The following is a 27,824-nucleotide window of genomic DNA, read 5'->3' as shown; positions in this document are numbered from 1 at the left end:
TCTGTCCTTGACGGCCCATACATCCAAACTGATGGTTCACAATGCTGTACCTCCAACTGTAATACTTTATGTTTACACAATGCTGTAACCTCATATACTTTCCCCATTTTCAACAGTTTTTAATTATTATATTTCGACACTTATCTTAAACGGTTTGGTTTTCTCATGCCAATAATGATTTGAGTTGCATGCATCTTCCCCTCCACTAGGCGGCAGCACCGAGGGAGGAACAGCAGTCGATCTGCCTTCAATAAACAACACTTTCACAGGAAGAGGAGGTGTTGCCATGTCCGCCTGTTATAAGCCATATTTTACAACTATGTTTATAAACAAGTGTTTTCCTGTAATAAATAAATACAGCTAGTATTGTGTTGTATTAGTATTATATAAACACATGTAGTTGTGTTGTATTAGTATAATAATATACTCAACCAGTGGTCCGGGGACCACCAGTAGTCCTTGATGGGGTTCCAGGTGGTCCCCATGCAGCTAAATGATGGAGAGCTGGTAACCAAATGGACTCTTAATAGATCTGTAACTCTTGAGAGTGTTAAATGAAACCAAATTGACCTTTGTAGTGTTTTCTGTTTAAAGTTGTTTATTAGTGTGGTTGCTCTAAAATGGAAACCACACTATTGTAATTTATTCTGGTTTCCAAATTCATGTAAACATTTGGTCTTGTTTTCACAGCCCGGGTTGCTTGTGTCCGCCACAACGTGGCAACCCCGTGGCAGCAGAGCAGCAGCAGATGAAACAACAACAACAGAAAATAACAGAGATATCAATGAAATAAAACTCTTTATTCTTCACATAAACTCTTTATTTTTTAAACCTTCCGCCGATTTAACGCTCCGTTCTGTCGTGTTTACGGTAATATCAGATCTATAGAACACATGGATTAAACGTGGAGATGTTGTAACAACGGAGGGAAAATCACCGAGTGGTTTTATCTCCGTTTGTCCTGTTTGATCTTAAAGCAGGTAAGAAACATCTTAAATTATATGTATGTTTATAAAACTGTTTAAAATAATAATACCCGCTTCATGGGGCTCAAGACAACAGATCTACAAGCTCACAGACGGTCCTGTTGTTGTATAACTTGTAGGTCTGTTATTTGTATGATCTTTTGTTTAACCGTTAGTGTTGTCCGTTACTTATCTCTCAGTTTATTCATTTAAAAGAGTTAAAACACACATTTATACAATACCTACAAGTTGTTGTTTTTAACAAAACAGCCTTTAGGCTGAAGCCTTAGATTGTTATGATGCCTTTACCTTTTTAATATTTAAATTGAATAACTATCAAGGTAGGAAAATACAGCAAAGTTGTTAGTTAGCCTAAACGGATTAATTAGAAATATCATCAATTGTGCAGATTAGTGATTAGTTTTGTCAGCGCAGCAGCATTATTGGCTCATAGGAATGGAACCAAAAGGGCTCCTGTATTTTAACATCAGTTATTATGGTGGTACTTGGGGAGACAAATGTTTTCTGAGGTGGAACCAATGCTATACAGTACACTGTCTCTCTGCATTCTATGATCCTATAGTTTACTGTCTCTCTGCATCCTATGATCCTATAGTTTACTCTCTCTCTGCATTCTATGATCCTATAGTTTACTGAGACGCTACACTGTCTCTGCATTCTATGATCCTATAGTTTACTGTCTCTCTGCATTCTATGATCCTATAGTTTACTGAGACACTAGACTGTCTCTCTGCATTCTGGGATCCTATAGTTTACTGAGACGCTACACTGTCTCTCTGCATTCTGGGATCCTATAGTTTACTGAGACGCTACACTGTCTCTCTGCATTCTATGATCCTATAGTTTACTGAGACACTACACTGTCTCAATGCATTCTGTGATCATTTACTGAGACGCTATACTGTCTCTCTGCATTCTGTGATCCTTTACTGAGACGCTATACTGTCTCTCTGCATTCTGTGATCCTTTACTAAGGCACTACACTGTCTCTCTGCATTCTATGATCCTATAGTTTACTGTCTCTCTGCATTCTATGATCCTATAGTTTACTGAGACACTACACTGTCTCTCTGCATTCTATGATCCTATAGTTTACTGAGACACTACACTGTCTCTCTGCATTCTATGATCCTATAGTTTACTGAGACACTACACTGTCTCTCTGCATTCTATGATCCTATAGTTTACTGAGACACTACACTGTCTCTCTGCATTCTGTGATCCTTTACTGAGACGCTGTCTCAGTAAAGGACACAGTGTAGTGTCTCAGTGAACTACGAGGCCCAGCAGAATGTGGGGGATAGTGAACTACGAGGCCCAGCAGAATGTGGGGGATAGTGAACTACGAGGCCCAGCAGAATGTGGGGGATAGTGAACTACGAGGCCCAGCAGAATGTGGGGGATAGTGAACTACGAGGCCCAGCAGAATGTGGGGGATAGTGCAGAATGTGTGTGGGGGGGGGGGGGGGGGGGGGGGGGGGGGATAGTGCTGCAGTGCAGCTGCTGATATAAAATGTGACTCATTTTCTGTAAGACAACATATTGCCATGTTTTCTTTAAACCAAGGACAGCAGCAATAACATTAATAACATTAATAACATTAATAACATTAAACCAAGGACAGCAGCAATAACATTTTCTTTGTGGTTTACAGACACACAACTCTGTTGCATGATCAAATTCACAGTTTATTCAAAGAGAGGACAGTTAGCATGTCTCTGGTGTGGCTGGGGGAGGACAGACAGTTAGCATGTCTCTGGTGTGGCTGGGGGAGGACAGACAGTTAGCATGTCTCTGGTGTGACTGGGGGAGGACAGACAGTTAGCATGTCTCTGGTGTGACTGGGGGAGGACAGACAGTTAGCATGTCTCTGGTGTGACTGGGGGAGGACAGACAGTTAGCATGTCTCTGGTGTGACTGGGTGAGGACAGACAATTAGCATGTCTCTGGTGTGGCTGGGGGAGGACAGTTAGCATGTCTCTGATGAGGACAGTGGGGTCAGACAGTTAGCATGTCTCTGGTGTGACTGGGTGAGGACAGACAGTTGGCATGTCTCTGGTGTGGCTGGGTGAGGACAGACAGTTAGCATGTCTCTGGTGTGGCTGGGTGAGGACAGTTAGCATGTCTCTGGTGTGACTGGGTGAGGACAGTTAGCATGTCTCTGGTGTGACTGGGTGAGGACAGTGGGGACAGACAGTTAGCATGTCTCTGGTGTGACTGGGTGAGGACAGTTAGCATGTCTCTGGTGAGGACAGTGGGGACAGACAGTTAGCATGTATCTGGTGTGACTGGGTGAGGACAGTTAGCATGTCTCTGGTGAGGACAGTGGGGACAGACAGTTAGCATGGCTCTGGTGAGGACAGTGGGGACAGACAGTTAGCATGTCTCTGGTGAGGACAGTGGGGACAGACAGTTAGCATGTCTCTGGTGAGGACAGTGGGGACAGACAGTTAGCATGTCTCTGGTGAGGACAGTGGGGACAGACAGTTAGCATGTCTCTGGTGAGGACAGTGGGGACAGACAGTTAGCATGTCTCTGGTGAGGACAGTGGGGACATACAGTTAGTATGTCTCTGGTGAGGACAGTGGGGACAGACAGTTAGCATGGCTCTGGTGAGGACAGTGGGGACAGACAGTTAGCATGTCTCTGGTGAGGACAGTGGGGACAGACAGTTAGCATGTCTCTGGTGAGGACAGTGGGGACAGACAGTTAGCATGTCTCTGGTGAGGACAGTGGGGACAGACAGTTAGCATGTCTCTGGTGAGGACAGTGGGGACAGACAGTTAGCATGTCTCTGGTGAGGACAGTGGGGACAGACAGTTAGCATGTCTCTGGTGAGGACAGTGGGGACAGACAGTTAGCATGTCTCTGGTGAGGACAGTGGGGACAGACAGTTAGCATGTCTCTGGTGAGGACAGACAGTTAGAATGTATCTGGTGAGGACAGTGGGGACAGACAGTTAGCATGTCTCTGGTGAGGACAGTGGGGACAGACAGTTAGCATGTCTCTGGTAAGGATAGACAGTTAGCATGTCTCTGGTGAGGACAGTGGGGACAGACAGTTAGCATGTCTCTGGTGAGGACAGTGGGGGCAGACAGTTAGCATGTCTCTGGTGAGGACAGACAGTTAGCATGTCTCTGGTGAGGACAGTGGGGACAGACAGTTAGAATGTCTCTGGTGAGGACAGTGGGGACAGACATGTCTCTGGTGAGGACAGTGGGGACAGACAGTTAGCATGTCTCTGGTGAGGACAGTGGGGACAGACAGTTAGCATGTCTCTGGTGAGGACAGTGGGGACAGACAGTTAGCATGTCTCTGGTGAGGACAGTGGGGACAGACAGTTAGCATGTCTCTGGTGAGGACAGTGGGGGCAGACAGTTAGCATGTCTCTGGTGAGGACAGACAGTTAGCATGTCTCTGGTGAGGACAGTGGGGGCAGACAGTTAGCATGTCTCTGGTGAGGACAGTGGGGGCAGACAGTTAGCATGTCTCTGGTGAGGACAGACAGTTAGCATGTCTCTGGTGAGGACAGTGGGGGCAGACAGTTAGCATGTCTCTGGTGAGGACAGTGGGGACATACAGTTAGCATGTCTCTGGTGAGGACATTGGGGACAGACAGTTAGCATGTCTCTGGTGAGGACAGTGGGGACAGACAGTTAGCATGTCTCTGGTGAGGACAGTGGGGACAGACAGTTAACATGTCTCTGGTGAGGACAGTGGGGACAGACAGTTAGCATGTCTCTGTGGTGACTGGTTGAGGACAGACAGTTAGCATGTCTCTGAGGACAGTGGGGACAGACAGTTAGCATGTCTCTGGTGTGACTGGGTGAGGACAGACAGTTATCATGTCTCTGGGGTGACTGGGTGAGGACAGACAGTTAGCATGTCTCTGGTGAGGACAGTGGGGACAGACAGTTAGCATGTCTCTGGTGTGGCTTGGTGAGGACAGACAGTTAGAATGTCTCTGGTGAGGACAGTGAGGACAGTTAGCATCTCTCTGGTGTGACTGGGTGAGGACAGACAGTTAGCATGTCTCTGGTGTGACTGGGTGAGGACAGACAGTTAGCATCTCTCTGGGGTGACTGGGTGTGGACAGACAGTTAGCATGTCTCTGGTGAGTACAGTGAGGACAGTTAGCATGTCTCTGGTGTGACTGGGTGAGGACAGACAGTTAGCATGTCTCTGGTGTGACTGGGTGAGGACAGTTAGCATGTCTCTGGTGTGACTGGGTGAGGACAGTTAGCATGTCTCTGGTGTGACTGGGTGAGGACAGTTAGCATGTCTCTGGTGTGACTGGGTGAGGACAGTTAGCATGTCTCTGGTGTGACTGGGTGAGGACAGTTAGCATGTCTCTGGTGTGACTGGGTGAGGACAGACAGTTAGCATGTCTCTGGTGTGACTGGGTGAGGACAGTTAGCATGTCTCTGGTGTGACTGGGTGAGGACAGACAGTTATCATGTCTCTGGTGAGGACAGTGGGGACAGACAGTTAGCATGTCTCTGGTGAGGACAGTGGGGACAGACAGTTAGCATGTCTCTGGTGTGACTGGGTGAGGACAGTTAGCATGTCTCTGGTGTGACTGGGTGAGGACAGACAGTTAGCATGTCTCTGGTGAGGACAGTGGGGACAGACAGTTAGCATGTCTCTGGTGAGGACAGTGGGGACAGACAGTTAGCATGTCTCTGGTGAGGACAGTGGGGACAGACAGTTAGCATGTCTCTGGTGTGACTGGGTGAGGACAGACAGTTAGCATGTCTCTGGTGAGGACAGTGGGGACAGACAGTTAGCATGTCTCTGGTGAGGACAGTGGGGACAGACAGTTAGCATGTCTCTGGTGTGACTGGGTGAGGACAGTTAGCATGTCTCTGGTGTGACTGGGTGAGGACAGACAGTTAGCAGGTCTCTGGTGAGGACAGTGGGGACAGACAGTTAGCATGTCTCTGGTGAGGACAGACAGTTAGCATGTCTCTGGTGAGGACAGTGGGGACAGACATGTCTCTGGTGAGGACAGTGGGGACAGACAGTTAGCATGTCTCTGGTGAGGACAGTGGGGACAGACAGTTAGCATGTCTCTGGTGAGGACAGTGGGGACAGACAGTTAGCATGTCTCTGGTGAGGACAGACAGTTAGCATGTCTCTGGTGAGGACAGTGGGGACAGACAGTTAGAATGTCTCTGGTGAGGACAGTGGGGACAGACAGTTAGCATGTCTCTGGTGAGGACAGACAGTTAGCATGTCTCTGGTGAGGACAGTGGGGACAGACAGTTAGCATGTCTCTGGGGAGGACAGACAGTTAGCATGTCTCTGGTGAGGACAGTGGGGACAGACAGTTAGCATGTCTCTGGTGAGGACAGACAGTTAGCATGTCTCTGGTGAGGACAGTGGGGACAGACAGTTAGCATGTCTCTGGTGAGGACAGTGGGGACAGACAGTTAGCATGTCTCTGGTGAGGACAGTGGGGACAGGGCCCCTCTTGCACATAGCCATCCATGGAACCTTTACTCTTCCAGTGACTGCATCCACTGATTAAAAAAGGAATTTAAAACATCTGTCAAGCTATATATTGTAACATATCTCTATTAAACTCAAATATTGTATTTATGAAGTTAAGGGTCCGTAGACTAATGCACGAGAACGGGGGGTCCTTGAAATGAAACGGGTTGAGAATCACTGCTCAAAATCTTCTCTTGTGGGGGTCCCTGGCATATCCTTTCAGATGGGGGTCCCTGGCATATCCTTTCAGATGGGGGTCCCTGGCATATCCTTTCAGATGGGGGTCCCTGGCATATCCTTTCAGATGGGGGTCCCTGGCATATCCTTTCAGATGGGGGTCCCTGGCATATCCTTTCAGATGGGGGTCCCTGGCATATCCTTTCAGATGGGGGTCCGCGGGTGAATTAGTGTCAATCTGGGGGTCCTTGACATGAAAGGGTTTGGGAACCCCTGGCCTAATGGTCTGTGTCTCTGAGCTTTAGAGAGAGGTTTAACTGAAGGTCTGAACCCCTGGCCTAATGGTCTGTGTCTCTGAGCTTTAGAGAGAGGTTTAACTGAAGGTCTGAACCCCTGGCCTAATGGTCTGTGTCTCTGAGCTTTAGAGAGAGGTTTAACTGAAGGTCTGAACCCCTGGCCTAATGGTCTGTGTCTCCGAGCTTTAGAGAGAGGTTTAACTGAAGGTCTGAACCACTGGCCTAATGGTCTGTGTCTCTGAGCTTTAGAGAGAGGTTTAACTGAAGGTCTGAACCCCTGGTCTAATGGTCTGTGTCTCTGAGCTTTAGAGAGAGGTTTAACTGAAGGTCTGAACCCCTGGCCTAATGGTCTGTGTCTCTGAGCTTTAGAGAGAGGTTTAACTGAAGGTCTGAACCCCTGGCCTAATGGTCTGTGTCTCTGAGCTTTAGAGAGAGGTTTAACTGAAGGTCTGAACCCCTGGCCTAATGGTCTGTGTCTCTGAGCTTTAGAGAGAGGTTTAACTGAAGGTCTGAACCCCTGGCCTAATGGTCTGTGTCTCCGAGCTTTAGAGAAAGGTTTAACTGAAGGTCTGAACCACTGGCCTAATGGTCTGTGTCTCTGAGCTTTAGAGAGAGGTTTAACTGAAGGTCTGAACCCCTGGCCTAATGGTCTGTGTCTCCGAGCTTTAGAGAGAGGTTTAACTGAAGGTCTGAACCCCTGGCCTAATGGTCTGTGTCTCTGAGCTTTAGAGAGAGGTTTAACTGAAGGTCTGAACCCCTGGCCTAATGGTCTGTGTCTCCGAGCTTTAGAGAGAGGTTTAACTGAAGGTCTGAACCCCTGGCCTAATGGTCTGTGTCTCCGAGCTTTAGAGAGAGGTTTAACTGAAGGTCTGAACCCCTGGCCTAATGGTCTGTGTCTCTGAGCTTTAGAGAGAGGTTTAACTGAAGGTCTGAACCCCTGGCCTAATGGTCTGTGTCTCTGAGCTTTAGAGAGAGGTTTAACTGAAGGTCTGAACCCCTGGCCTAATGGTCTGTGTCTCTGAGCTTTAGAGAGAGGTTTAACTGAAGGTCTGGACCCCTGGCCTAATGGTCTGTGTCTCTGAGCTTTAGAGAGAGGTTTAACTGAAGGTCTGAACCCCTGGCCTAATGGTCTGTGTCTCCGAGCTTTAGAGAGAGGTTTAACTGAAGGTCTGAACCCCTGGCCTAATGGTCTGTGTCTCTGAGCTTTAGAGAGAGGTTTAACTGAAGGCCTAATGGTCTGTGTCTCCGAGCTTTAGAGAGAGGTTTAACTGAAGGTCTGAACCACTGGCCTAATGGTCTGTGTCTCTGAGCTTTAGAGAGAGGTTTAACTGAAGGTCTGAACCCCTGGCCTAATGGTCTGTGTCTCTGAGCTTTAGAGAGAGGTTTAACTGAAGGCCTAATGGTCTGTGTCTCTGAGCTTTAGAGAGAGGTTTAACTGAAGGCCTAATGGTCTGTGTCTCTGAGCTTTAGAGAGAGGTTTAACTGAAGGCCTAATGGTCTGTGTCTCTGAGCTTTAGAGAGAGGTTTAACTGAAGGCCTAATGGTCTGTGTCTCTGAGCTTTAGAGAGAGGTTTAACTGAAGGCCTAATGGTCTGTGTCTCTGAGCTTTAGAGAGAGGTTTAACTGAAGGCCTAATGGTCTGTGTCTCTGAGCTTTAGAGAGAGGTTTAACTGAAGGTTCTGTTTCAGAGATTCTCAAGCGTCTCATGTTCTGAGATACCACTAAGCTGTTAACCCATTTAGACCTACCATCGATTCTACAAATGTCTTCTAAATCCTCTGTGAAAAACCCATGTTTCTATGTCAGTTGTGTTCAAAAAGTTTCATGTCAAGGACCCCCAAAAATATATGTAATTGGCCGCCGACCCCCATCTGAAAATATGTTGTTCCAGGGACCCCTGCAGAAGCAAAGATTTGAGTTAAAAATGTTCACTCTGAAATAATATATATTCAAAGATTTGTGCCTCATTTTCATGATTTTTCAAAAATAGCAGACCTACAAGCTCGTAGCGCGCCACTCGGTGGCGCGCTATGAGCTTGTAGATCTGCTATTTTTCAATAGCTAAATTATAACATAATGTTTAAAACACCAAAAGGGGTTCCCGCCCAAAATGGGTTAATGCTGTCAATGAGTCACTAATCTGTGCTGGCGTCGTGCCTTATTATCTGTAATGCTGCAAAGACACCTTGTTTATTTATATTGTCTTTATTAACGTTTCCATGTGTTCTTGTTGCTTTCAGATCTACTTCCTGGTATGTGAGAACATCAGAATGGAGGCCAACGTTCTACTCAGCAGTGATGAACACAAGGTGAGAATAACATGAACTCAACTGTGTGTGTGTGTGTGTGTGTGTGTGTGTGTGTGTGTGTGTGTGTGTGTGTGTGTGTGTGTGTGTGTGTGTGTGTGTGTGTGTGTGTGTGTGTGTGTGTGTGTGCTCTATGCACGTCCGCGTGCATGTACAGTAGAGGCGTGTGAAGTCTGTGTTTCTGTAATAATATATGAATATTTTACAGTGCTCGTGTGGAGGAGGCCTGGCGGTGGGGTATTGTTTACAGTGTAATATATTTTACAGTGCTCGTGTGGAGGAGGCCTGGCGGTGGGGTATTGTTTACAGTGTAATATATTTTACAGTGTTCGTGTGGAGGAGGCCTGGCGTTGGGGTATTGTTTACAGTGTAATATATTTTACAGTGTTCGTGTGGAGGAGGTCTGGCGGTGGGGTATTGTTTACAGTGTAACGAGGCGTTGTGTGAAGTCTGTTTCTGTAATAATATATTCATATTTTACAGTGTTCGTGTGGAGGAGGCCTGGCGGTGGGGTATTGTTTACAGTGTAACGAGGCGTTGTGTGAAGTCTGTGTTTCTGCTCATAAGAGAGTGAAGATGACCAGAACTCACACCATCAAGCCTTCTGAAGGTGAACTACACTACCCACAATGCATCACTACTACACTACCCATGATGCATCACTACTACACTACACTACCCACAATGCATCACTACTACACTACCCACAATGTATCACTACTACACTACCCACAATGCAATTCACTACTACAATACTACACTACACACGATGCATCAGTACTACACTACCCACAATGCATCACTACTACACTACCCACAATGCATCACTACTACCCTACCCACAATGTATCACTACTACACTACCCACAATGCAATTCACTACTACAATACTACACTACACACGATGCATCAGTACTACACTACCCACAATGCATCACTACTACACTACCCACTATGCATCACTACTACACTACCCACAATGTATCACTACTACACTACACTACCCACAATGCAATTCACTACTACAAGTAAGACGCGCAAACGCGGGAAGCGAACGCAGCTCGTAAATTGCAATAACAACAATTAGAATAAATTACGTACTTTTTAAGGTTTTTTTTAAGTTAAGTTTTTTTAAATTAAATGTTTTTTCAAGTTATTTTTTTAGTGTGTGTATGTGTGCGTGCGTGCGTGTTTCTTTTTTAGGTTTTTTTTTAAGTTAATTTTTTTTTAAGTTAAGTTTTTTGTGTGTGTGCGTTTTTCCTTTTTAAGTTTTTTTTTTAAGTTAAGGTTTTTTTTAAGGTAAGTTTTTTTTAAGTTAAGTTTTTTGTGTGTGCGTTTTTCCTTTTTAAGTTTTTTTTTTAAGTTAAGTTTTTTTTAAGTTAAGTTTTTTGTGTGTGCGTTTTTCCTTTTTAAGTTTTTTTTTTAAGTTAAGTTTTTTTTTAAGTTAATTTTTTTGTTAAGTTGTGTGTGTGCGTTTTTCCTTTTTAAGTTTTTTTTTTAAGTTACTTTATTTTTTAAGTTAAGTTTTTTTTTAAGTTAAGTTTTTTGTGTGTGTGCGTTTTTCCTTTTTAAGTTTTTTTTTTAAGTTACGTTTTTTTTTAAGTTAAGTTTTTTTTTAAGTTAAGTTTTTTTTTAAGTTAAGTTTTTTGTGTGTGTGTGTGTGTGTGTGCGTGCGTGCGTGTGTGTGTGTGTGTGTGTGTGCGTGCATGTGTGTGTGTGTTTTTGTGTGTGATACAGCTGCGCCCTCTGGTGGTGGGCGGGTGGTGTTACAGCGTGACACACACACACACAGACACACAGACACACACACACACACACAGACGTGATCTGCTGGGTCTCATAGTAAATGCTCACTGCGTTCGCAACAATACTACACTACACACGATGCATCAGTACTACACTACCCACAATGCATCACTACTACACTACCCACAATGCATCACTACTACACTACCCATGATGCATCACTAATAATGGATAATAATAATGAATTGCATTTTTATAGCGCTTTTCCAAGTGCTCAAAGCGCTTTACAATGTTTAATTCATTCATACATTGGGAGGTGAAGGTTCATTCATTCATACATTGGGAGGTTGAAGCGGCGAACAGTCGACGCCAGCGTCCTCACTTCCCACATTCACACACCAATGGTGGCAAGCTTACACCGACTGACTCATTGGAGGCAATGTAGGGTTCAGTGTCTTGCCCAAGGACACTTCGACATGTGGACAGGAGGAGCCGGGATTCGAACCGCCGACCCAGGGATCATTGGACCACCTGCTCTACCTCCTGAGCCACAGCCGCCTCGCACTACCCACTACTACACTACCCATGATGCATCACTACTACACTACACCAGGGGTTCTCAATATTTTTGGCCGGGGACCCCCGGAAATGCTTTGGCAATGTCTCGGGACCCCCGCCCCCTCCCGACCCCCAATATAAATTGACTGCTACAATAACCTTAATAATAGAGACAATACACCATAAACTAGAAAAAGTGCCCTTCTGGGCACAGGTCTCCACCAGGAGGATAGGACTGTGTGAGATGTTTGGCAAAATGTTTAGGAGTAATATAAACATGTTTGCCTTTGATGGCAATTGGATGATTTGAGGCATTGTTCCCAAAATGTGTTTTGCAAAAATCAACCTGTTGGTGGCGCTATAACAGGCCAATGTGAAAAGGGTGGGATATATTCCTCAGCCTAGTAAGAAAATGTGTGAAAGATTTCACGTAAATTGCATGCTGCGTTCATGATTTGAGGCTTTTGTTCAAAACGGGGCAATCTTGCAAACTGTGAAAGCCAATTATAGCCAATTAGGATGGAATATGAAATATCGGACAGATCCGACTTGAGCACATGACCATAGAGATACTGTGTAACGATTTGTGAGATTTTTGGACAGAATCTGGAGGAGTAATATCAAAAAATGTGTTTTACAAAAGTCGGCCTCCTGGTGGCGCTATAAAAGGCAGATGCGGAAAATGCAGGTCAAAGGTTTGTCCTTGGCCTCTAGGGAGTGTGCATGCAACATTTCACGCAGATCGGTGCAGTTTTAGGTAAAAAATTAGAAAAGCTGCCTCATGGTGGCGCTATAACAGGCCGTTCTGGAAAATGCGGGGCAGAGGTTCATCGTTGGCATCCAGGGAGTGTGTGTGCAAAGTTTGGCATCGACCGGGTTAACGGTGCCGGAGATTAGCTGGTAACGGACGGACGGAAGGACGGACACACACACGGACGGACGGACACACACACGGACGGAGTGCAAAACATACTCTCTCCCCATGCCTTCGGCCTGGTGGAGACAATAAATACTGAAACCAGATATAATCATTAGGGAAGGTGTATGCATGTACTACATGTGTACTATATGTAAACTCTTCATTTCCATTCAGTTGCAAAAAAAGATTATTATTATAAGATATTATTATTATAAGATATTTTTTGAAAATAATTTGGGGACCCCCCAGAATATTTTGGCGACCCCCCCGAGGGGTCGCGACCCACGGGTTGAGAACCCCTGCACTACACTACACTACACTACACTACCCGCAATGCATCACTATAGAGCGTCGCAGTCCCGCCCCCTTTCATTACGACGCTAGAACCAGAAGTGAATTCCTCGTTCATTTTCCTCTTAGACTTTTCAGAAAGTATTTATTTAAAGACGTTTACGCTGAAGACAAAGACACCTCGAGTTGTGACAAATCATGACAATAAACACAATGTTTTTTTGAAAAGTCTATGAGGAAAATTTACGGGGAATACTTTTCCGGGTCTCTCGTCGTCATGAAAGGGGGCGGGACTGCGACGCTCGATATGACCAGAACTGGTCGTCTGTCCGTCCGTCCGTCCGTCTGTCTGTGGACATGCCAGTACAGTTAGGCGTGCGTGCGTGCGTGCGTGCGTGCACATGTTATGTCTCTGTGGAGCCGACAGTGCTGTGTGTTTGAACATACTGTATGTGTGTGTTTGAACATACTGTATGTGTGTTTGAACATACTGTATGTGTGTTTGAACATACTGTATGTGTGTTTGAACATACTGTATGTGTGTTTGAACATACTGTATGTGTGTTTGAACATACTGTATGTGTGTTTGAACATACTGTATGTGTGTTTGAACATACTGTATGTGTGTTTGAACATACTGTATGTGTGTTTGAACATACTGTATGTGTGTGTTTGAACATACTGTATGTGTGTTTGAACATACTGTATGTGTGTTTGAACATACTGTATGTGTGTGTTTGAACATACTGTATGTGTGTGTTTGAACATACTGTATGTGTGTTTGAACATACTGTATGTGTGTTTGAACATACTGTATGTGTGTTTGAACATACTGTATGTGTGTTTGAACATACTGTATGTGTGTTTGAACATACTGTATGTGTGTTTGAACATACTGTATGTGTGTGTTTGAACATACTGTATGTGTGTGTTTGAACATACTGTATGTGTGTGTTTGAACATACTGTATGTGTGTGTTTGAACATACTGTATGTGTGTGTTTGAACATACTGTATGTGTGTTTGAACATACTGTATGTGTGTTTGAACATACTGTATGTGTGTTTGAACATACTGTATGTGTGTGTTTGAACATACTGTATGTGTGTGTTTGAACATACTGTATGTTTGTGTGTGTGCAGGTTTCTCTAAAGGCTCCAGTCCAGAAAGATGTCAGATCCATCCCAGTGAGCCGCTCCAACTCCTGTGTTTAACCTGCGCTAAGCTGACCTGTAGGGACTGTCAGCTGATGGACCACCGAAACCACAGGTAATACCCCATATACTCTAATACCCCTAATACCCCTAAACCTACCCCATCTAGCTGACCTGTACGTTAATGGACAGATTGGGCACTGCACTGGTAGTGGTGGTGGGCGTGATCACTGGGGCTGGGCGCTGCCACGCTAATAACTACAAAGTGTTTACCTGGTGATGGGCGTGGTCTAATAACTACACAGCGTTTACCTGGTGGTGGGCGTGGTCTAATAACTACACAGCGTTTACCTGGTGGTGGGCGTGGTCTAATAACTACACAGTGTTTACCTGGTGGTGGGCGTGGTCTAATAACTACACATCGTTTACCTGGTGGTGGGCGTGGTCTAATAACTTCAAAGCGTTTACCTGGTGGTGGGCGTGGTCTAATAACTACACAGTGTTTACCTGGTGGTGGGCGTGGTCTAATAACTACACAGCGTTTACCTGGTGGTGAGCGTGGTCTAATAACTACACAGTGTTTACCTGGTGGTGGGCGTGGTCTAATAACTACACAGTGTTTACCTGGTGGTGGGCGTGGTCTAATAACTTCAAAGCGTTTACCTGGTGGTGGGCGTGGTCTAATAACTACACAGCGTTTACCTGGTGGTGGGCGTGGTCTAATAACTACACAGTGTTTACCTGGTGGTGGGCGTGGTCTAATAACTACAAAGCGTTTACCTGGTGGTGGGCGTGGTCTAATAACTACACAGTGTTTACCTGGTGGTGGGCGTGGTCTAATAACTACAAAGCGTTTACCTGGTGGTGGGCGTGGTCTAATAACTACAGTGTTTACCTGGTGGTGGGCGTGGTCTAATAACTACACAGCGTTTACCTGGTGGTGGGCGTGGTCTAATAACTACAAAGTGTTTACCTGGTGGTGGGCGTGGTCTAATAACTACACAGTGTTTACCTGGTGGTGGGCGTGGTCTAATAACTACACAGTGTTTACCTGGTGGTGGGCGTGGTCTAATAACTACACAGCATTTACCCAAGGGGCCAGTGATGCTATTCAACGTTGAAGCTCTGGGTCCTAGTGGTAGGAGGAGGGACTACAGGCGGACCCGTGGATTCATGACCGGGAAACCCCGTGCAGCTGGGCTTTAACGTTGAGCGCTCGGTTGCCCTACGTCACCCAGGACCTCAAAGTTGAGGTCCGGGGAGGGACTTCCGGCAGTCTTCCGGGTGCTTCAAAACGCCACTGAGCAACTTCCACTGACATGAATAGCTGGGGGGGCGGAGCTTCGCGCCAGTTCAGTCTCTATTATATATATACTCTATGCATTTACCTGGTGGTGGGCGTGGTCTAATAACTACACAGTGTTTACCTGGTGGTGGGCGTGGTCTAATAACTACACAGTGTTTACCTGGTGGTGTGCGTGGTCTAATAACTACAGTGTTTACCTGGTGGTGGGCGTGGTCTAATAACTACAGTGTTTACCTGGTGGTGGGCGTGGTCTAATAACTACACAGTGTTTACCTGGTGGTGGGCGTGGTCTAATAACTACAGTGTTTACCTGGTGGTGGGCGTGGTCTAATAACTACACAGTGTTTACCTGGTGGTGGGCGTGGTCTAATAACTACACAGTGTTTACCTGGTGGTGGGCGTGGTCTAATAACTACACAGCATTTACCTGGTGGTGGGCGTGGTCTAATAACTACACAGCGTTTACCTGGTGGTGGGCGTGGTCTAATAACTACACAGTGTTTACCTGGTGGTGGGCGTGGTCTAATAACTACACAGCGTTTACCTGGCACTAGAGTTGAGGAACTTGGACGGAGAGGGGGTGAGCTGGGAGTCGACATTTTCTGTTGACCGCAACGACGCATCTTAACGTCCATGCCGGTAGTATATAATAGTTAGCTGGGAACTGTTGTATTTTACCTGTACTGCGGAGAAGAATAAATGGTCAAACTGACAGCTTGGAGTGGACCTGAATTCCTTTGTGTGCGCGTCATACAAGTGTCTCCTATACTCTCATGCTTAGCTCCTCGGCTCACGGCTTTTGAACAGCCTACAGCCGCAATACCTACCTAAGCTGACCTGTAGAGACTATCAGCTGGGGTAGATACCCCATATACCCTAATACCCCTAAACCTACCCCATATACCCTAATACCCCTAAACCTACCCCATCTGTCTAACCCAACGACTGTTTAACCTGCGCTAAGATGACCTGTAGAGACTGACCACATTGCATTGTAGTAAAAGTACTTAATTACTTTGTCTCTTAGAAAGCACTGTAGTAAAAGTACTTAATTACTTTGTCTCTTAGAAAGTACTGTAGTAAAAGTACTTAATTACTTTGTCTCTTAGGTTCGAGTTTGTTCACGAAGCGTTGCACTCTACGAAGAAGATTCTGCAGACGGTGGTGAAACCTGTGAAGGACCGAGGAGACCAAATACAGCTAACCCTACGGAGCATGGAGACCAGGTGAGATTAACAATACCATAAATACAGCTAACCCTACGGAGCATGGAGACCAGGTGAGATTAACAATACCATAAATACAGCTAACCCTACGGAGCATGGAGACCAGGTGAGATTAACAATACCATAAATACAGCTAACCCTACGGAGCATGGAGACCAGGTGAGATTAACAATACCATAAATACAGCTAACCCTACGGAGCATGGAGACCAGGTGAGATTAACAATACCATAAATACAGCTAACCCTACGGAGCATGGAGACCAGGTGAGATTAACAATACCATAAATACAGCTAACCCTACGGAGCATGGAGACCAGGTGAGATTAACAATACCATGGAGACCAGGTGAGATTAACAATACCATGGATACCAGGTGAGATTAACAATACAATGGAGACCAGGTGATATTAACAATACCATGGATACCAGGTGAGATTAACAATACCATAACAATACCATTGAGACCAGGTGAGATTAACAATACCATGGGGACCAGGTGAGATTAACAATACCATAACAATACCATTGAGACCAGGTGAGATTAACAATACCATGGGCACCAGGTGAGATTAACAATACCATGGAGACCAGGTGAGATTAACAATACCATGGAGACCAGGTGAGATTAACAATACCATGGAGACCAGGTGAGATTAACAATACCATAACAATATCATGGAGACCAGGTGCGATTAACAATACCATAACAATACCATGGAGACCAGGTGCGATTAACAACACCATAACAATACCATGGTGACCAGGTGAGATTGACAATACCATAACAATACCATGGAGACCAGGTGAGATTGACAATACCATAACAATACCATGGAGACCAGGTTAGATTAACAATACCATGGAGACCAGGTGAGATTAACAATACCATGAGTCTACGGAGCATTGGAGACCAGGTGAGATTAATTTAACCTTAACCCTATAGGAGTCTACAGAGCATGGAGACCAGGTGAGTTTAATTTAACCTTAACCCTATAGGAGTCTACAGAGCATGGAGACCAGGTGAGATTCATTTAACCTTAACCTCTATAGGAGTCTACAGAGCATGGAGACCAGGTGAGATTAATTTAACCTTAACCCTATAGGAGTCTACAGAGCATGGAGACCAGGTGAGATTAATTTAACCTTAACCCTATAGGAGTCTACAGAGCATGGAGACCAGGTGAGATTAATTTAACCTTAACCCTATAGGAGTCTACAGAGCATGGAGACCAGGTGAGATTAATTTAACTTTAACCCTAAAACTAACCCTAACTTAACCTTAAACAATATGTGATGACAATACAACACAGTCTACAAGTGATGGAGACCAGGTGAGATTAATTTAACTTTAACCCTATAGGAGTCTACAGAGCATGGAGACCAGGTGAGATTAATTTAACCTTAACCTCTATAGGAGTCTACAGAGCATGGAGACCAGGTGAGATTAATTCAACCTTAACCCTATAGGAGTCTACAGAGCATGGAGACCAGGTGAGATTAATTCAACCTTAACCCTATAGGAGTCTACAGAGCATGGAGACCAGGTGAGATTAATTTAACCTTAACCCTATAGGAGTCTACAGAGCATGGAGACCAGGTGAGATTAATTCAACCTTAACCCTATAGGAGTCTACAGAGCATGGAGACCAGGTGAGATTAATTTAACCTTAACCCTATAGGAGTCTACAGAGCATGGAGACCAGGTGAGATTAATTTAACCTTAACCCTATAGGAGTCTACAGAGCATGGAGACCAGGTGAGATTAATTTAACCTTAACCTCTATAGGAGTCTACAGAGCATGGAGACCAGGTGAGATTAATTTAACCTTAACCCTATAGGAGTCTACAGAGCATGGAGACCAGGTGAGATTAATTTAACCTTAACCCTATAGGAGTCTACAGAGCATGGAGACCAGGTGAGATTAATTTAACTTTAACCCTAAAACTAACCCTAACTTAACTTTAACCAATATGTGATGACAATACAACACAGTCTACAAGTGATGGAGACCAGGTGAGATTAATTTAACTTGGGTGGTGCACAGCATTGCTTTGCAGATACACTGTGAGCTTGTAGATCTGCTATTCCTTTGCAGATACACTGTGAGCTTGTAGATCTGCTATTCCTTTGCAGATACACTGTGAGCTTGTAGATCTGCTATTCCTTTGCAGATACACTGTGAGCTTGTAGATCTGCTATTCCTTTGCAGATACACTGTGAGCTTGTAGATCTGCTATTCCTTTGCAGATACACTGTGAGCTTGTAGATCTGCTATTTTTGTGCAGATAGTGTGAGCTTGTAGATCTGCTATTTTTCGCAGAATATTCGGATGGAGGATCATATTAATGAACTATTTATTAGCTAATTTCAGCATGAAATGTCACGATGTTAACGAGGTGTTAATTAGTTATATTAATTAACAGGATTGTTAACTAGGTATTAATTAGTTCTATTAATTAACAGGATTGTTAACGAGGTGTTAATTATATTAATTAACAGGATTGTGAACATTGAGCATCAGAAGTGTCACGCCAGAGAGATCCTCAAAGCGTCTCTGGTTCCGTTCATTCAGCGCTTCAAGATGAGACTCCTGGAACTGAGCCGACAACTAGAGGTAACTAGTGATTGACAGCCCATACATCCAATCAGAAAAGTCCTATCTGATTGACAGCCCATACATCCAATCAGAAAAGCCCTTTATCTGATTGACAGCCCATACATCCAATCAGTTAGTGTTTTGTTAGGCATTGTTCATGTTTTTATGAATTATGTTAATTAGGCATTGTTAATGTTTTTATTAATTATGTTAATTAGGAGACGTATAAACCTGAGGTGGACGAGATCGAGAGGAGAAAAGCAGCTCTGCTTCAATTGGACGACAAACGTATCAAGTTAGCAGAACTGACTAATCAGGCTTTAAAATCAGACGACCTGCCTACCATACTACATTACAAGATACAGGTAATCCGATTGCTTTAACCTACCATATAAAATACAGGTAATCTGATTGGTTTAACCTACCATATAAAATACAGGTAATCTGATTGGTTTAACCTACCATATAAAATACAGGTAATCTGATTGGTTTAACCTACCATACTGCATTACAAGATATAGGTAATCTGATTGGTTTAACCTCAAATATAAAATACAGGTAATCTGATTGGTTTAACCTCAAATATAAAATACAGGTAATCTGATTGGTTTAACCTCAAATATAAAATACAGGTAATCTGATTGGTTTAACCTACCATATAAATTACAGGTAATCTGATTGGTTTAACCTACCATATAAAGTACAGGTAATCTGATTGGTTTAACCTACCATATAAGGTACAGGTAATCTGATTGGTTTAACCTACCATACTGCATTACAAGGTACAGGTAATATATTCCTGATGTTTGGACAAACTGTAGGCGTAATGATGGAAATGTTTTTTTGAGTGGTGCAAACCACTCCAACAACCAGCTTTGTCTGTTTATGTCTATGTATGTGTGTACCTGTACCTGTACGTGGGACCCAAAAAAATGAGCATGGTTACTATGGTCACTGACATTACGTCAGACCACAGCTGATCAGGCTATATAAGACCTTGCACCACTCAGTTCACACGGCTGTGATTTTTAAATAAAATATCAGCCTCCTGGTGGCGCTATAACAGGCCGATCTGGGGCAGAGGTTCTGGCTTCCAGGGGCCAACGGTGCCAGAGATTAGCCAATCACAGACGCACGCCTGGCAGAGACAATTATAATTCTTATCAAGCATGGTGTCTACCTACAGAATAAATATAAATTATAATTATAATCATGCATGTTGTTGTCTACCTACAGATTAAATATAATTATAATCATGCATGTTGTTGTCTACCTACAGATTAAATATAATTCTAATCAGGCATGTTGTCTACCTACAGATTAAACGTGACTTGAAGGACATCTTGTCTCAGGAGGTGACTCCTCCTCCCACTATGACTAAGATCAGGCTGCTAGCTAGCATTAGCGCCTTCGAAGCTATCCTCAGATATGGTAAGTCTGCATCCTGTTCTTTTATATTCTAGAGCGGTGCCGGTGTTGTGATGTCACAGGACAGGTCCATAAATGGAGCTATAGAGGTGACCAGGTCCATCTACCTCCCCAGAGGTAGATGTTATTGCCTATGAGCACGGCTGTGTGGTGGACCAGGTCCATCTACCTCCTCAGAGGTAGATGTTATTGCCTATGAGCACGGCTGTGTGGTGGACCAGGTCCATCTACCTCCTCAGAGGTAGATGTTATTGCCTATGAGCACGGCTGTGTGGTGGATGGATGAGCTCGGCTGTGTGGTGGACCAGGTCCATCTACCTCCTCAGAGGTAGATGTTATTGCCTATGAGCACGGCTGTGTGGTGGACCAGGTCCATCTACCTCCTCAGAGGTAGATGTTATTGCCTATGAGCACGGCTGTGTGGTGGACCAGGTCCATCTACCTCCTCAGAGGTAGATGTTATTGCCTATGAGCACGGCTGTGTGGTGGACCAGGTCCATCTACCTCCCCAGAGGTAGATGTTATTGCCTATGAGCACGGCTGTGTGGTGGATGGATGAGCACGGCTGTGTGGTGGATGAGCACGGCTGTGTGGTGGATGAGCACGGCTGTGTGGTGGATGAGCACGGCTGTGTGGTGGATGCGCTTGGAGGGAGCGTCGCCTTTCACTTGGTCTAATAAAGTCCATGTGGAGGACTTTGTGTGGAAGACGTGCACATCCATGGGACCCTCCTCCAGACTTCCTTCAAAGTGGAACGCCCTGTCCCTCTGGAGCCCCACCGCCACAGCTGTATGTTTGTACCGGCATCCTGGCAAACGGCCCGGTCGCTGAGACCACATCCCTAGCACCGTAGCACCGTAGAGCCTCGGATCAAAACCTCCCTCGATGGAGTTCCTCGATTTCTTCCCGTTCTGCAGGCTCTTACAGAGATCTTTCTCACTGTGCAAGAAGTGCTCTGCTCGTGCGCCTATGACCTATGAACTATGAACTCGTACGCCTATGACCTATGACCTCGTACGCCTATGACCAGAAGGTTTGACGATCAAGTCTTATTTTGGCGCACTACGCTTTCTTATATTGTCTATTGTGATGTCACGTCAAACTTGACCAATCCCGTACCCGTTCCACAACATCCTGTTAACCAAACTGCTCAACATCCTGTTATCCTGAGCATCATTACCAAACTGCTCAACATCCTGTTATCCTGAGCATCATTACCAAACTGCTCAACATCCTGTCAACCAAACTGCTCAACATCCTGTTATCCTGAGCATCATTCAAGGGATTGTGAAATGAAAAGAAAAGGTTTTGTAAGTTTTCTTAATTTCTTTAGGTTTTCTGAGCTCAATTACACCCAGGAATATTGTTGATCAAATAAATAGGGTGAAAAGAGTCTGCTCTGAGCAGTGTGTTGTTTGTTTTCCCGAAAAATAGTGGTGGGGATTTCCCAGTATGTCCTTAGAAATCGTAAGGTCAAGAAAGTTATTACTCGTTTGTAAGTATTCAATTGTGAGTTTAATGTTGGGATTAACGAATTTAAATATTTGTGTAGTTCAAGCAACTGCATCTCAGAGCCGATAAATATAAGGAGCAGGTCATCAATGTAGCGATCGTACCAGGTAATGCAGTGAAAATAGGGGTTGACAGGGTTTAAAACAAAATACAGGCAGGCATAGCACGACCCCTTAGTGCACCTCCATCGATACAGGCAGGCATAGCACGACCCCTTAGTACACCTCCATCCTCCATCGATACAGGCAGGCATAGCACGACCCCTTAGTACACCTCCATCCTCCATCGATACAGGCAGGCATAGCACGACCCCTTAGTACACCTCCATCCTCCATCGATACAGGCAGGCATAGCACGACCCCTTAGTACACCTCCATCCTCCATCGATACAGGCAGGCATAGCACGACCCCTTAGTACACCTCCATCCTCCATCGATACAGGCAGGCATAGCACGACCCCTTAGTACACCTCCATCCTCCATCGATACAGGCAGGCATAGCACGACCCCTTAGTGCACCTCCATCCTCCATCGATACAGGCAGGCATAGCACGACCCCTTAGTACACCTCCATCCTCCATCGATACAGGCAGGCATAGCACGACCCCTTAGTGCACCTCCATCCTCCATCGATACAGGCAGGCATAGCACGACCCCTTAGTACACCTCCATCCTCCATCGATACAGGCAGGCATAGCACGACCCCTTAGTACACCTCCTTCGAGAACCTGGTGGATTTTCTCTTTGTCACTCTACATTTTCTGCCTGTGCTATTAAAACAAAGCAAAAAAATAAAACCGCTATTTTTGTGTTGGGTATATGTATATTAACATATGATTTATTAATGACATGCTTGTTGTATCGTGACTGAGGACACATGCCTTGATTTTGTGGATGTAACTTTGCTGCAGCTGAACTATTTGTGTGTGTGTGTGTGTGTGTGTGTGTGTGTGTGTGTGTGTGTGTGTGTGTGTGTGTGTGTGTGTGTGTGTGTGTGTGTGTGTGTGTGTGTGTGTGTGTGTGTGTGTGTGTGTGTTTACAGGGGAAATTGCGACTGAATCTGTACCATTTCAAACATCACGTGGGGAGACACCTCGGAGCTTGGCACCCATCCCCCCTGGCACAGCACCCATCCCCCCTGGCACAGCACCCATCCCCCCTGGCACAGCACCCATCACCCCTGGCACAGCACCCATCCCCCCTGGCACAGCACCCATCCCCCCTGGCACAGCACCCATCACCCCTGGCACAGCACCCATCACCATCACCCCTGGGGCAGCACCCATCACCCCTGGTACAGCACCCATCACCCCTGGTACAGCACCCACCACCCCAGGGGTGATGGGTGCTGAGTGGACTCTGGGCGTTCTGGGCCGTCCGGGCCGTCCCTTACCCGATCCCACCAATCGTTCAAGTTCCACTGTCCCGGTCTCAGCCAATGAGACATCGTGCTCCCAGGCAGCCGAAACATTGACGACGCAGAGCTCAGCCGCGCCCCCTAGTGGCTGGCACGTGGCCACGCCTCCGTCCCAGAACGCCAGAACGACCACTCTGATCTTAAGACAGAACTCCCAGAATGCAACAGCCAACCCCGCCCCCTCTTCCACTCTGAACTCCAACTCCCAGAATCCTCGGCCGACTTCTGTGCCGACAGCCGACCCCTCCCTTAACCCCGCCCACTCTTCTGCTCTGATCTTGAGACAGAACTCTGCTCCGGCAACGACCACCGCTGCACCATGTGACCAGACGACTGCTGCACCATGTGACCAGCCCTCGGCGCTCACATTGGTCAACCTGGACAACTTTGTCCGCAGCTCGTCTTATGCTTTGCCGCCTTCTTCATCTTCTCCTTCCGCGACGCTTCACTACATCGCCCCGCCGAGATCACTGTCCTTAAGACAGAACTCTAGCTCCCAGAATGCCCCGGGCTCACTGCCCTTAAGACAGAACTCAACCTCCCAGACTGCCCTGGGCTCACTGCCGGACGCCCTGTGGTCACTGCCCTTAAGACAGAACTCCAACTCCCAGACTGCCCCGGGCTCACTGCTCTTAAGACAGAACTCAACCTCCCAGACTGCCCCGGGCTCATTGCCAGCTGCCCCAGGCCACAGCCCTTCAACCAACGTGGCGATAAAATATAGTCAGATTATTCTGAGGAGCCCGGCTGCCTTCGAGCAGCTTCAGGTGAATCCCAGCCAGTCCAGTGCAGTGCCGGGTCTTCAGGTGAATCCCAGCCAGTCCAGTGCAGTGCCGGGTCTTCAGGTGAATCCCAGCCAGTCCAGTGCAGTGCCGGGTCTTCAGGTGAATCCCAGCCAGTCCAGTGCCGTGCCGGTAAACGGTGCGAGCAGCTTGGCCCAACTCTACTTTGCTTCTCAGCTCATGCTCGGCGGAAACCTTCAGACTCCGACTCTGAGCCAAGCGGCTCAGATTAACCCCTCCTCTGCCAGTCCGCCCTCAGTGCAGCAGCAACAGCAGCTGCAGCAGAAGCAGCAGCAACAACAGCTGCAGCTGCAACAACACCTGCTGCTGCATCAACAGCTGCAGCAAAGTCAACAGCAGCAGCAACTGCAGCAGCAACAACAACAACAAATGCAACAGCAGCAGCTCTCCGCCAGCAGAAACCTGACACCTCTGAGCCAAGCAGCAGCTCAGAACCAGGCCTCCCCGAGTCCTCCATCAGTGCAGCTGCAACAGCAGCTACAGGAACAGCAGCTGCAGCTGCAACAACACCTGCAGCAACAGCAACTGCGGCAACAGAAATTGCAGCAGCTGCAACAAGTAGAACAACAAATCCAACAGCAGCAACAACAGCTGCAGCAACAACAGCTGCAGCAACAACAGCTGCAGCAACAACAGCAACAAATACAACAGCAACAACAACAGCAACAAATACAACAGCAACAGAAACAACAGCTACAGCAACAAATACAACAGCAACAACAGCAGCAGCAACAACAGCAAATACAACAGCAACAACAGCAGCAGCAGCAGCAAATACAAGAACAACAGCAGCAGCAGCAGCAGCAAATACAAGAACAACAGCAGCAGCAGCAGCAAATACAAGAACAACAAAAGCAGCAACAGCAGCAAATACAACAGCAACAGCAGCAGCAAATACAAGAACAACAGCAGCAGCAACAGCAGCAAATACAACAGCAACAGCAGCAGCAAATACAAGAACAACAGCAGCAGCAAATACAAGAACAACAAAAGCAGCAACAGCAGCAAATACAACAGCAACAGCAGCAGCAAATACAAGAACAACAGCAGCAGCAAATACAAGAACAACAACAGCAGCAGCAAATACAAGAACAACAACAGCAGCAGCAAATACAAGAACAACAACAGCAGCAACAACAGCAGCAAATACAAGAACAACAGCAGCAGCAACAATGGCAACAAAAAAGGCAACTGCAAAAACAGCTGCTGCAGCAGCAGAAACGGGAACAGGCAGCCTCACATGCGGCGTACAGCGACATCGTAGAAAAGAGCCCGCTGATCTGCAAGCTGCTGGACGCCAACTCGCATCTCGACCACCTCGTGCAGTCGGGATTCTTCTCCAGGAAGTCGAACCGGAAGAACGACACGTCTAGTCTCGCCTCGACGGCTACAGTTACACCTACTGCTACTTCCACAGCTAACGCTGCTGCTGCTGCTAGAGCTAACGCTACTTCTAAAGGGCCGCCTGCGTACGACACCGTGAGTCCGTCCAGCCGGGCTGGAGCCTCACACGCGTCGCTCGGACAAAGCTCGCCGGCCTCGGCGCACAGCAGCGGCGGCCGGGACCTGCCGACGCCCCCTGCAGCATCACCACTTGCTGCCACGCCCTCTGCTTACGCTGCTGCAGAAGGCCTGTCCACTTCTATCGCGCCCGTAGAAGGCCTGTCCTCGTCCGTCAACCCTGCGCACGCGATCACGGCCGAAACGCCGGCTCCGCCGTCCGCCATGTTGACTCCTCCACCCCCTCCTCCGGAAACCTCCGAATACGTCCGTTCTCCCCCAGTGAGAGCCGTGGCCGACTCGTCGGAAAAGGCGGCGGTCCATCATCGCCCTCCTCCTCCGGGAGAGAACGAGCCCAGCTCCACCGTGGCGGAGATGCCGGAGATGACGGTCATCGACCTGACGTCCACCTGGGAGGAACTCAGCGCCCTGTTCAGCCTGTACAGCGACGAGGACGACCAGGACGTGTTCTCCGTGAAGACGGAGAAGATGGACGATGACACCATGTTCTCTGTGAAGACGGAGAAGATGGACGATGACAGCATCTTCTCCGACGCAGCATTCGGTGCCTCCGGTAGGCCTGTCACAATGATTACATCATCACATAAACACAAGGGTTAGGGTTGAGAGTGTAAAATGAAACCATTTGGTTTCAACCCTAATTAATACAGAATCTTCTAACCGCAATTATTTGAGATAATCGCTATATTGTTTTTCGCGTGAACGTCAATCGTTTCCATGTTGAAAAATGTCCGTACATTTTCTAAAACAAATACAAAAATAGCAGATCTACAAGCTTATGACACGTGACAAGCATGTAGATAATTTATTTTTTCTTTTTTTTTGAAAGATAGTTTTTTTTATTAATAATAAATGTGTCAGTGATTCCTTTGCATATTTAAGTTATTTCTCATTTCTGTGAAAGTTGTGATTATGAAGCCTAAAAGGCAAACAGAAATACGAATTGTAACGTTCCTTTGTTCAATGCAAAAAACAATTAAATCGCTAATCGCCAATAACTAACCCTAACTTCTAAATTGTAATCGTGACAGCCACCCTAGCATCCATCTTCTCCAACCCAGCATCCACGGGCGCTACTGAAGGACCGTCCTGGTCTGGCACGCCTGTGGATGGCGCTGCTGCTGCCACCTCTACATCAAGGTACTTTTTTGTGTTTTTTCCGTTTTTTATTTAAGGTTGTTAATAGAGTGCTGTAGTGAGTTAAAGGAGAGTTGTTCCATGGATAACACAGTGGAGTCACAGTGGAGTCAGTAACCCTTACATGGATAACACAGTGGAGTCAGTAACCCTTCCATGGACCAATCCTTAGAGACTTTTAAATCCCTTCTCAAAACCCACCTTTTCTCCCTCGCTTTTAATGTTGTCTGATAGTTACTCTTTTGTTCTTGAATCTAATGATTATGTATACTTTTTATGTTTTTTATACTCGTCTTTATACTTGTCTACTGTGAAGCACTTTGGTCAATTTGGGTTGTGTAAATGTGCTATATAAATAAAGGTTGATGGACAACACAGTGGGTCTGGTGAGTCGCGGGCGTGTGCACGAAACGAGCACGCACGCAACAAATTCACGGGACCGCGCTCACGTAAATACGCTTGCGTTGTCGCAACGCGACTGCTCTCCACTGCTCCCCATTGCTCCACTGCTCCCCACTGCTGCTCCCCATTGCTCCACTGCTCCCCACTGCTCCACTGCTCCCCACTGCTCCACTGCTCCCCATTGCTCCACTGCTCCCCAGTGCTCCACTGCTCCACTGCTCCCCACTGCTCCTCCCCACTGCTCCACTGCTCCACTGCTCCACTGCTCCCCATTGCTCCACTGCTCCCCACTGCTCCCCACTGCTCCTCCCCACTGCTCCACTGCTCCCCACTGCTCCTCCCCACTGCTCCACTGCTCCACTGCTCCCCACTGCTCCTCCCCACTGCTCCACTGCTCCACTGCTCCCCACTGCTCCTCCCCACTGCTCCACTGCTCCCCACTGCTCCTCCCCACTGCTCCACTGCTCCCCACTGCTCCTCCCCACTGCTCCACTGCTCCACTGCTCCCCACTGCTCCTCCCCACTGCTCCACTGCTCCCCACTGCTCCTC

General features: G+C 46.5%; 1 protein-coding gene across 1 annotated transcript in view; it reads left to right on the top strand.

Moving 5' to 3' along the window:
* The first annotated feature begins 727 nt into the window (after positions 1–727).
* LOC306924853 (uncharacterized protein) overlaps positions 728–27,824 on the top strand; it is a 44,707-nt gene continuing 17,610 nt past the window's right edge. Inside the window, exons 1-10 of the mRNA XM_079503524.1 lie at positions 728–980; positions 9,193–9,261; positions 9,742–9,868; positions 13,914–14,040; positions 16,341–16,457; positions 18,959–19,073; positions 19,274–19,420; positions 20,375–20,486; positions 23,037–26,288; positions 26,767–26,875. Coding sequence (XP_079359650.1) covers positions 9,223–9,261; positions 9,742–9,868; positions 13,914–14,040; positions 16,341–16,457; positions 18,959–19,073; positions 19,274–19,420; positions 20,375–20,486; positions 23,037–26,288; positions 26,767–26,875 — 4,145 coding nt within the window. The 5' untranslated portion in view covers positions 728–980; positions 9,193–9,222. The remainder of the gene's footprint in view (positions 981–9,192; positions 9,262–9,741; positions 9,869–13,913; positions 14,041–16,340; positions 16,458–18,958; positions 19,074–19,273; positions 19,421–20,374; positions 20,487–23,036; positions 26,289–26,766; positions 26,876–27,824) is intronic.

Source organism: Electrona antarctica (genome assembly GCF_951216825.1).
Source record: "Electrona antarctica genome assembly, chromosome: 6".
NCBI lineage: Eukaryota > Metazoa > Chordata > Actinopteri > Myctophiformes > Myctophidae > Electrona > Electrona antarctica.
Note: the sequence above shows the minus strand (reverse complement) of the source record. Positions and strands in the feature narration are given on the sequence as shown.